Source organism: Lupinus angustifolius, chromosome LG05, assembly GCF_001865875.1.
Source record: "Lupinus angustifolius cultivar Tanjil chromosome LG05, LupAngTanjil_v1.0, whole genome shotgun sequence".
Taxonomy (NCBI): domain Eukaryota; kingdom Viridiplantae; phylum Streptophyta; class Magnoliopsida; order Fabales; family Fabaceae; genus Lupinus; species Lupinus angustifolius.
This window is the reverse complement of record NC_032013.1, coordinates 13,867,484-13,878,760: the sequence shown is the minus strand read 5'-3', so window position 1 is coordinate 13,878,760 and position 11,277 is coordinate 13,867,484. Positions and strand designations below refer to the sequence as shown.

At 30.5% G+C, this 11,277-nt stretch overlaps 1 protein-coding gene and 1 pseudogene across 1 annotated transcript; both read right to left on the bottom strand.

Annotated features, from left to right (window-relative positions):
* LOC109347016 overlaps positions 1 to 224 on the bottom strand; it is a 4,347-nt pseudogene extending 4,123 nt beyond the window's left edge.
* Positions 14 to 3,111, bottom strand: LOC109347878 (probable oxidosqualene cyclase). The gene is made up of 12 exons (XM_019587984.1): positions 2,704 to 3,111; positions 2,337 to 2,588; positions 1,875 to 2,063; positions 1,647 to 1,760; positions 1,438 to 1,560; positions 1,214 to 1,336; positions 1,025 to 1,123; positions 891 to 947; positions 621 to 811; positions 360 to 537; positions 198 to 278; positions 14 to 123 (listed from the first exon to the last, which is right to left on the bottom strand). Exons 1-11 carry the CDS (start codon positions 2,917 to 2,919, stop codon positions 261 to 263), a joined length of 1,560 nt encoding a protein of 519 aa, XP_019443529.1. The 5' UTR covers positions 2,920 to 3,111; the 3' UTR covers positions 14 to 123; positions 198 to 260.

Sequence of the window (11,277 nt, the reverse complement as noted above, 5' to 3'; positions counted from 1 at the left end):
TATCTATCTATCCATGCATTTTTGTTACTTGTTACCTACCTGTTGGGGAAACTCTCCGTTTTCCATTTGTGAATTGATCAACACCTTAGCCGCACGATGCAACGGCCATGGATCTCTTTGACCCTATATACAATATTCCATTAATTAAACAATCACTTTTTTATCTGCTATATATAACATTTCCTTATTTATTATACCTGTCCAGCTTCAATAAGTGCCAACATAGCCCAAGCAGTGTTCACTATGTGTGACTTGTTTCCTTATAGATTTGTGTATACCTGTTTGTTCATCAATTACTAAATGCTGAATGGGATATGTATGGAACCAAATAAACTTACAAAAGTTATTGATTTTGTTACCTTGTTCTGGCATGAGACGTAGCTCTCTCCCCATCCACCACAAGGGTTCTGTTTGGATAGTAGAAACTCACATGCTTTTCTAATGCAGTGGCTATCTTGGTAGGTCTTACCAGCAGCTATGAGCCCATTTATTCCAAACCATGTTCCATAGGTATAGCAGATTCCCCATGACCCAGACCTACCATTATGGACTCATTTATCATATTTCCAAGACATAATAACATAATTGTTGTTAGTGGAGAACAAAAAGAAAAAACAAACCATGAGCCATCAGGTAACTGAATGGTTTGGATATAGTTTCCTGCCTTAGCCATACAAGTTTGTATTTCCATGTTCAAGTGTTGTGGACATTTCTCTCTGAATAATGCAAGACCTTGTATCACTGCTGATGTGCATTCTACATACTGATAATCAATCATGATATCTCCAAATGTTTCAGTGGGATTTATTTTCTGTCATAGTAACAAAGAGTGTTAATAAATATGAATCTATCTTTCTTATTTAAGATAAATAAAAAAAGTAAGCCTTTACCTCCAGCCATGAATAAGATCTGGTGAGCTCATAGGATGCAAATCCGCCACTTGGATTCTGTAATAATATGGAAAGACCAAATTCATAATTGATGAGATGCTTGTGTTGAATAGAGACGTAATTATGGTCCTTACCTGGAGGGATAAAATATAATTAACAGCATCATACAACTGTTCTGTTTCTATTGCTTTCCCAACAGTCTCAAATGGCATGTTTGACAACAAAATTGCTACCTGCCATGAACAAAATGAACAACATGGTTATGTTTTAAAAAAAATGAGATTTTGTTGAAATAAATAAAAAAAGGGAAATTAATTTATGACCTTCAAGCCTTCTGCAGAACAATCTGATACAGACCAACCATTGTCTCGAGTTGAGAAAGGCCATCCACCTTTTGAAATGTGTCTATACCATTCACTTGGATTACCACTGCTGTTCCTTCTCACCTTCAATACCAACCATTTTTATCTTCTTTCATAACTAAGAGTTTCACTAAATAAACATATATATGTATGTATGTATGTATGTATATAGCAATAGCACTTACCTGTGAGCATTTTATGAAATGGTTTGCTTTCTTAAGCATTGAGCTGTATTCATCATCCATATTGGTAGACAAGATTGCTTGTACAGTAAAAGAAACATCCCAAAATTGAGAACCATTATATCCCTGATGTCATGTCATACAACTATTTGTATTCAGAATATGCATTTTTAACTAATGACAAATAATATAAATTGATGTTTAATATGCACCTGCATTTTCATTCCATCTTCAGCCACCCAGAGATAGTCTTTGATTCTTGAAAGGTGACACTTATATGCCTCAGAATTGGGGTCTTCCAACCAACAACAAACCATGTTTAATACCTGCTTTTTAATTTACAACCAATTTATTTGTTCATCTTCTTAATTCAAACTAGTATTATAAAGTCATTATTAATATGAAGTTCAACATTAATAAAAATAAGAGTATTAACGTACCTTATTGACAGGACCAATGCAGATGTATTGTGTATTTTCATCCTCGTAGTGTATATGTTGCATTACATGGTCTAATGCTTTTTTTCTAAGCTTTGAACAAGGCCAACTCATTAGAAGAGGTTCACCCAAATAGTGAAGAAAACCCCATAACATATCCTGGATCATTGGTCGTGGATAGTAGAAATCTTCCTGCAACAATTACTTACTTAATTAACATCATGTATTTTATATTCATATCATCATCACTTTTGAGATAATTATTCTGATAGTCAATTTTTTTATAAATATTATGGTAATGCATAATTATACAACATATTTAGAATTGAGCTGTTGTACTTTTTATTCTGATAATAATAATTAGAAAATACTAATAATATTATAATGAGGTTGTGAAGTAGTAATTAATTAATGAAAAGGAACGTACAGTAGAATTAGAAAATGAGAAGAACAGAGAGTACCCACCTTGGCACATAAGTTTCTGGCATGGTCCCAATCAAGTAGGTGATAAGGAAGGGTATAGAGCTCCGTTCTAAGGGATAAAACAATGGAGTTGATAGGAGCAACAAACTTAGTACCATATAAATATGACATTGGCAGATATACCAATCGAGTATGACACCACATCCTTCCAGGGTGCATAGGAACAAAGTAAGGAACCAGCCATATCTCTGGTGGTATTGGGTTTATCCCTCTCCATTCATATAAGCCAATCACCTATTCATGTTTCATTTTATTATACCAACCAACCACCATTTCAATAATTTATATTATTACTCAAATGAATCAAACTAGTACGGCAACATATATAATAATTAAATTGTATACTTACTGAAAGCCAGAGTTTGCCCCATGATGGAATGGAAGTCACACCACCACGATCAAGAATCCATTTTCTTGCATTTTGCATGGCACTATCATCTATCTCTTCTCCAAGCAATCTCAAACTTACATAGCTTAGAGCTGTGCAAAACATGGTGCTGCACCCTTCTATATGCAATCCCCACCCTCCATCTATGTTTTGGTGAGTGAAGAGATAGCGCTTCATCTCTCTTCGATGCTCAATGTTCAAGATTGTATTAAGTGCTCCAGTCACATATAATCCAATGACCAAAGCAGGAAGAAGAAACAAAGGACCACCATAGTCACCAGGCCAGAAACCATCCTCACTTTGAAACAAATCTAAATAAACCCTAATCCTAACTCTAATTCACACTTTCTGGAAATTGTTTGTGATGCAAAAAAGCGATGAAAAATAACATGACACATTCTAGGCTAGCAATGTATGGAGCTTTATCCTGAGAGACATCAAAATAATTAAATTAAATTACACTGTTTGATTTAACATGTATGAATTGAATCACAATTAATGACAACAACATTAAATGAGAATATTATTCTTATAATTTTAAAAGGAAATCAGATTCAAGAGTACTTACTACATCAATCATTGCCTTCCATTTGCTGCCACAAGCTTTGCCAACCTAATTGAATTTTACAGTAAAAAAATGTAAACTATAATTTAAAATAAACTTCTAAATTTCAGAGAAAAATGTAAAGTAACACAAAACCAAATCACTCATAGCGGCGACAAATTTGTTGTTTGGATTCTCTTTTTTAAACTTTTCTCTAAACACCCTGCATCAACAACAACTTAAAAAGCAAAACTCAGAAATCGATAATCACCGCAAGAAGCAGAAAAGGAATCGAATAATTTGAAGAGAACTAAACCGTACAAGAAAACAAAGAAAACGATAGGAGGCCTCTTAGGCTTGTTTGGTTCTATTGAACTGACATTCATTGAAAATTAGGGATTATAATTTCTCAGATTTCTATAACTAATAATATTAGAGATTAGAGAAGCTCAAAATTAGGGATTTGAGAAACTCAAAATTAGGGATTAGAGATTTGAAACAAAAGTATAGAATTAAAAAAGGAGATGAAGTGATTTCTTACCAATATATGAATGAGCTAGGAATTCAACAACAAATGAAGTGATTTCTGGAGAGTTGTGATGAAGTGATTTCTGGAGAGTTGTGATGAAGTGATTTCTGGAGAGTTGTGATGAAGTGATTTCTGGATAATTAATTTTTAAGCTTTTATATTGGTGCATGGTGTGAAATTGTGAAAGTGGTGAAGTGGAGAAGAAGTGATTTTTGGAAAAGAGAAGAGAGTGATGAACGTGAAAGTGTGAAAGTGATAAATGAGAAAGATGAATGTGAATATTATTTATCATGGGCTACACAATATTAATTTTGGGCCTTATTCTTTAAATTTGCCATGGTGTCACTAAGTGTGGCAAAAAGACTGTCCCCAAATGTCTTTTGTTTTGTAGTGAATCATATTGACTATTAAATTTTGATTTGTGAGAAAAATAAAAATTAATGAGGAAAATGAGACAATACAAATAGTTAGTATTTTAAGGCTAAGTTCATCTTTATTTATTAATATTATCTCGCTTTAAAATCAAAAGCTTATTTTTATTTGATTTGAATCCAAATAAAAATAATAATGGATGAAAATAAATATGACATGATTTTGAAATTACATTAGGAAATTAATGACCAATAAAAAAATCAAATCAAATTTAATTTTATTAGCTTTAATATGCTTTACTTATAAATATGAGATTGAAAAGACACAACAAAAACAAGGAAAAATCTCAAAAACTACTTTTAATAAAAAAAATACTTTAATGATAACTAGTAATTCAGGAATAGAATTGGTATATTTTTAAAATGTAATAATTAAAAAATAATTTTAGTAATAATTAATAATTAAAAATACTTTTAATAATAACTAGTGATTCGGAATAGAGCTGGTATAATTTTAAAATATAATAATTAAAAATACTTTATAGAACAAATAATAATTAAAAATACTTTATAGAACAAATAATAATTAAAAACTCTTTAACAATATTTAAAAATACTTTGAATAATAATTTAAAATACTTTTTATTAATTATCATTTTAATATATTTTTATTAAAATGTAATAATGATTAAAAATATGATGATAAATGGTGAATTCAACATGTACTATTCATTTAAACGTTATAACAAAACACTATAATTTTCTCCTAACATGACAAAACACTATAAGGTTTTTACCCTGTGTAGTATTCATTTTAACCTTGTAATAAAAACATTTAAAGATTAAAAGATTAAACAAGATCAATATTGTGCTCTCTTTACTGAAGTTGAGATACGGTGGTGAACATAGGTTACAACTTTATTCTCTTAAGATGAAGATGATGGACTACGATTAGACATTATTTCTTCTCTCTTAATCTTTATATAATAAAAATCATCTCAAATAATACAACATTTTCCACTAAGAACTACATATGCCTTGATTCTCTATGCACACAGATATGTAAGAGCAAGATATATATTACTGTAGGAATTTTATTCCCATAATAAATAATTACATAAAAAATAAAGAAATATTTAAACAACCTTTGGTTATAAATCTAGCTATGAATGAGGATATCTTCTTAGTATGGGCAAAAAAAATACTAATTCATTATGTGAGATGTAATGACCCACGAACCTCCAAAATCTAGTTTGAAGACCACAATTATCTAAGTTATGCATAAAAAGGGTTTCTGCATTTTGTCAGCAAAAATGTAATGGCTACTCCAATTTTTAGGAAGATGATGGGATCTTATTGTTTTCATTATCTCCTCCCAGACATGGAAAGAGCCAAGTGTAACAAGTGACGACTCTACTGGGAAAACTCATAAAAGAGTCAGACATAAAACTATTAATTTCATAAATATGTCAATAATGTTACAAACTTGTTTTCGTTTCTCATTTTTATCTTCCAAATTAATAAATTATCAAACTTTCATTTGTTTTCCAGTTATTTATTTATATAAAAGAAAAGGTTCATATGCTTTCAATGCATAATAGTAGGTACGCTCACGTCTTAGTACATATACATTATACCCTTGTATTAGAAACTATTATTGGGTAGGAGGATATTCGCTTTGTCAATATGGACAATGGGTCTCACTTATATTTGTATGATAGACCACCCAAATTGTTACGAGTATCATGAAATATGCGCTTGAGAAAATGATATCTCGGTTCCTAACCTATGATATTTGAGTTTTTTAATTAAGATTAGATGTTGTCTAGGACCTTGCAAAATTCTAAAACCTTCATGGGGTCCACTTTAACATGCTCTAATACCTCACCATATGACTATTGCCTTTAGACATTCTAGAAAAACTTGTAAGGCATAGCTTGTTTAGAATGCAGGAAGCACAACATAACTTTTATCACTCATTATTTTTTATCATAAATTGAGACTTTTGTCACTTAAATAGGGTAACCTCAATTGCCATCCAATCCTAAGTGTATAAGATATAATTGCACTTTGGCATTCTAATTCCATAAAGATGGAAAATTCCATTCAAAATAGATATTATTAGTGAGACCATTGTTCAAAGAGTTATTATTTATTATCAAAGTGAGAACATGGGGGCAACCCACCATTGTCCTAGGTTAGCCTGAATTGTATGACTATTGTCAACCCATCTTGATACATCATATTTTATAATGAATGTCTTTTCACCCAAAATAGGATTCACAACCCTAGGGGTATACAAAATGTATTGAAATCATTGCACACCATGTCCCTACATACAAACATTCATAAAAATTCTTCATTCATACATTCATTCATCTTTTCATCCATTTGTACATTTTGTCATCAAAGAAAATACATTCATCAAACATTGTATTTCATGCATTACCATATTTATTATCTCAAAATATCATTTCATACATTATCTTAAATCTTCTCATCTACTATAATAAAAAAATCATTCCACACATGTTCAAACATTTCAACCAAAACTTTTAAGAAATATCCTCACACATTCCAAATCATATGCATCATATATTGCATTATTAAATAGTTTCATGAATTCAAAAAAATCACACTCATTCTTTAACTATATTACATTCACTTCCATGTTGGACTAGACTGTGACCGGGGAGCCTCCAACCACTAGGAAGTTCCATTGTTATCGGGAAATTGGAAGAATGGAGAGTCACAAGTAAGATACCACATCTTGAACCAAAACCCTAACGCATTAGTTACACGGGCCTTTTCTACTTATAAACTATTTCACTCCTTCCCGCATATCCAATATGGGACATTACAGTTGAATAAACCCAACAATCTCCCCCTCAAGTGTGGGTGCCACACACTTTTCGGTCTGCTCCCCCTTAAGTCCACCATGTCCTAGCCGAACCATTGGCTTTAATACCAAATGATAGGAATAGGCATGATCTAAAAGTGTTCTAAACTATACATACATAAAAAGTAGAAGCAAAAAGGATTGTTGAAAGAGTTTTCTTGCTAGGTAAGGCAAGTTTCTGATTGATTTATTTAATAACAAGTCGATTATTTGCTCGCCATCTCGGTTTTATTGGAATAAATTTCAACGTTGGTGTAATAGTTTCAAGAATGTTTCTTTAATAAAAAACTTAGCTTTATTAAATTATTAACAATTTCATATCATCTCGGCTTTGTTGGATTAATTCCAACGCCAGTATAATGGTATGAATTTAGCAAATTAATACAAGTGATGATGAGTGATATTTATTTTCGTTTTCCTTTATTAACCGAACTAGTTCCTTATGGAAGGTTGGTAAAAAATAAATAAATAAATAAATAAATGTTAGTTGCAGAATTTAAATGACAGAAAATAAATGTTAGTTGCGAAAAATAAATGACAGAAAATAAAAGTTAGTAGTTAGATCACTCATTATGACTGTGTTTTTTTCATTTTCATAAAGATACAATTTATGAATTAAATTGCACTTTGATTTAAAGTTTCTTTCTTTGTCAACAAATAAAATTTATAAGTTAACACTTTACTATTTTACATTTGCACATCTTTCAAGATTCAATTGTTGTATAATATAGGGTTATGTTGAACCACAATGAATTGCCTAATAGAACATTACTATAAACATGTTATATCACTAATAAAGTTTGAACATATTTTTGATTTGATTTTGTTTATGAAATTTTAACAAGTAAATAAATAAACATAAACAACTAATATGTACAAATTCTTGAGGACAAAATTTAATTTGAATGATGGAAATATTTCATAACATGTTTCTATGAAAAATGTTTATAAAAATTATGTGTTATACTTTGGTTATTCCAAACATCAGTTCATAAAATTTCTCCCAGTCCCCAGGTGAGAAAAAATGATTTTCAAACCTTGCAAAATACACTAATCAATAGAAAACTACACTCGACGAAATAAGTTGTCACGCCTTATTTTAGGCTCCATAAATATTGATTAACTTTGATTACAAGTTGCTTAAAATGGATGCTTTGATTTGACAAATGAACTAAGTTGTATTCTTACTTTTTAGTTCATTTGTCAAGACTTTAAGAAGAAGCATTTTGGATCTTGAAATCAAGTCTTAGGTGATCAATCTAAAACCGCATTAAGCACTTTCTAAAGAATTGAAATTGCCAAAGTAATAACTTAAACAAAATTAAACATAATGAAACACTAAATTACAAGAAATATTAGTGAGCCAAAATTCAACTAAAAATTAGGAGCATTAGCCATATTAATCCAAGGATTTAAGACACTTTATCATGCACAAATGATATTGCAAAATGAATTTTTACATCTCATTTGATTACTCCTTCTACTCTTAAATTAAGGAGAAACTACAAAATAAACTTACCTAAACTACTTTGGAGTAGAAATAATCCAACAAATTACAAAGAAGAAAGTGTAGAAGAAGAGAGAATTTCGGATTTAAGAATGTATGTGTGAAAAGGGAATATTTTTGAATGCATTGAAGTGCCTTCTATTTATAGGACTTTTCTGCCACCGCGAAGCTGCTCAATTCCACCGCCAACTTGATGACCAAACCCTTCAACATGAGTTTGGTCACTTGGCCAAGCAGCTTAGTCACCTGCTTGGGGCTGAGTCACCCAAGCTATTGTGAGCTAGTTGCCCAACTATTGTGAGCTACCTCTGAAAAGCCTATGGAGGATACTTGTAGTGAGGTCATGCATGATATCATGATTGCTTAGTGGCTAAGTCAACTTGACCAACTTGCTGAGTGCACACCGCCAAGCTCCTATGTGGCATCGCTAAACTGCATAATTGAGCAGCTTTGACCATGCTGATGATGTGGCTTCGTGCTTGCTGATCTGGCCAAGTGTGTGGTTCCAAGCTGGGCAGGCAAGGTGTTCCACTAAGTTGCCTGCTTGAGCAGGTTGGCATGTGCCAGACTTGTGTTCTGACCGTGCCAGGTTGGTGTCCAGGTCAGCTAGGCGTGAGTTTGGTCCTAGCTAAGTTGCTTAGTGAGCAGCTTCATATTGACTCCATGCTTTGCACATATGCCAAATTTTGTTGAATCATGCTTAAGGCTAAGCATATAGCTTGCCACGTGTCTCAACTTAACGAGGGAGAAAATGCCACAATGATTACTTCCACTTTTTAATCCCTAAAGGTTTTTTTATTATAGGCTTTAAATATATGGTTAACCATTTCTCATTAATTTTTTGGATCATTTCACGTGAGTAAAGTATCCCTATGTTTGACATTATATCTAACTCAATAGGATAGCACATATCATTTTAATTACTACCACATCATTAATCCTTATTATATTTTCTTCTTTAATTGAGATGAAAAATACTTTTAATTGTATGCTCGTTATTTATTAAATAAAATGATTATTTTTAATTTTTTATAAAAAAAACAATTTTAGCAAACACTATTTTTATAATAACGTAATTGTTATTATTACTTAATAAAAACAAAAAAATTAAATTTATTATTATTTAATTATAAAAAATAAATAGAAAATAACTATTATTTAAAAAATTGAAATTTAAATAAATAATTAAAAAGAGAAGATGAAAAGAAAGTGTATACATGTATTTGAGATCAGAAAGGAGAAGAAAAACAACACCAATTTATATCTTGTGTTTTTCTTATTTTTGTATGTGTTTCAACTAAGGACTCACGGGTCTATTTATAGCCAAACATGGAGTCTTAATGATAAGTAATAAACCTTTTTGATAAATTTGTTTTTCACAAAATATAGATGTTGTCTCATTACAACCTCTATTTCTTAAGATTAACTTCATATTTTTATTCATTCAAAGAGATAAATATGCATAATCCTTCTAGCCACAACCAGAACAACCTTATTTCATTATTATTAATTAATTTTCGTTTTTCATTTTATTTATATTTTTTAATTACTGTGACAAACTAGTAACCCCTTATATGTGATTCAAATGAGATAATCGAGTTATTTTTTATTATTTATTAAAGGGATAAATATTAACAGAATCCCTTTATTTTGAATTTGTAAATAACCTGCTAATAGTAATTATTTAGTTCAATTTTACTATTATATTATATTTACTTAAATAAGGAATTGTATTTTTGGAAAAAAAATATTTTGTGAGCTTCTTGGTATTGTTATAAGGCTCAAAATTATTTTTCTCATACCAACTTTTCACATTTTTTCTAAGTTTTATTTTCTACAGTTTTCTTACACGACATTCAACAATTAAGAGAAGTTTATTGGGTGACATATATAGGTCTAAGATCAAGGTGATAGTCTTTCCCTAAATATTTCAAATGGTTCCTTTTGTGGTCGTTGATAATATATTTTTTCTTTGCCTTCACGTTTGCCTGAGATATTCATTGAGAATTCTCAATGAGTTTTTCTATAATTTTTGTTATTTTTTCCACTTTGACCAAGCTGAACATTTTTATTTGTTTTGGATTCTTTATCCTTTGGGTAAGATATAAGAAATGATGTTAAGAAAGAGTGTATTAATTTCTTAATAGTTGAATTTCAAGAAAAAACGATTGAAAAACAACATGGTCTAGGTTATTAATATTTTACAATAATTTGGAAGTAATCAACTTCCACAATGTTTAGGCTGAAATGAGGTGACTAGGGATATTTTCTTAATGTTTTATTTTCTTAATATTTGCAACTTTTAAGGAAGCATTGTGTCATCAAATAAATATGTGTGATGATTGTAAACACTTAATTTTGTCATACCTTTTGCTTTTATCTTGTGCAAAATAAAACATCATTTCTGGAGTTTTTTATGAAGTTACAAATTAATGTTGTCGGGTATAAGTCATATGCGCGTGATACCAAAGAATCCACTACATTAACTTATGATTTAAGAGGCTTATCCCTAGACATCATGGTGTCTTTTGGTTTATTTCTTACTATTTGTGAAAACAAAGCTATCCCTAAACACATTTTTGTCACAAACATTGTCATAATCAATACAAACATCAACAATAATCATTGGAAGAAAAGTACTCCAAAAAGAAATTTATATCTCATAAACTCCTCGAAAATGCTCCA

What these genes read in the sequence shown, in the direction of transcription:
- LOC109347878 (XM_019587984.1), bottom strand. Translation starts at nt 2,919, where the DNA reads ATGAAGCGCTATCTCTTCACTCACCAAAACATAGATGGAGGGTGGGGA. An exon ending in CCAGAAACTTATGTGCCAAG is followed by an intron (nt 2,064 to 2,336) that starts GTGGGTACTCTC and finishes TAATTGTTGCAG; the next exon opens with GAAGATTTCTACTATCCACG. An exon ending in AAGATGGAATGAAAATGCAG is followed by an intron (nt 1,561 to 1,646) that starts GTGCATATTAAA and finishes ACATGACATCAG; the next exon opens with GGATATAATGGTTCTCAATT.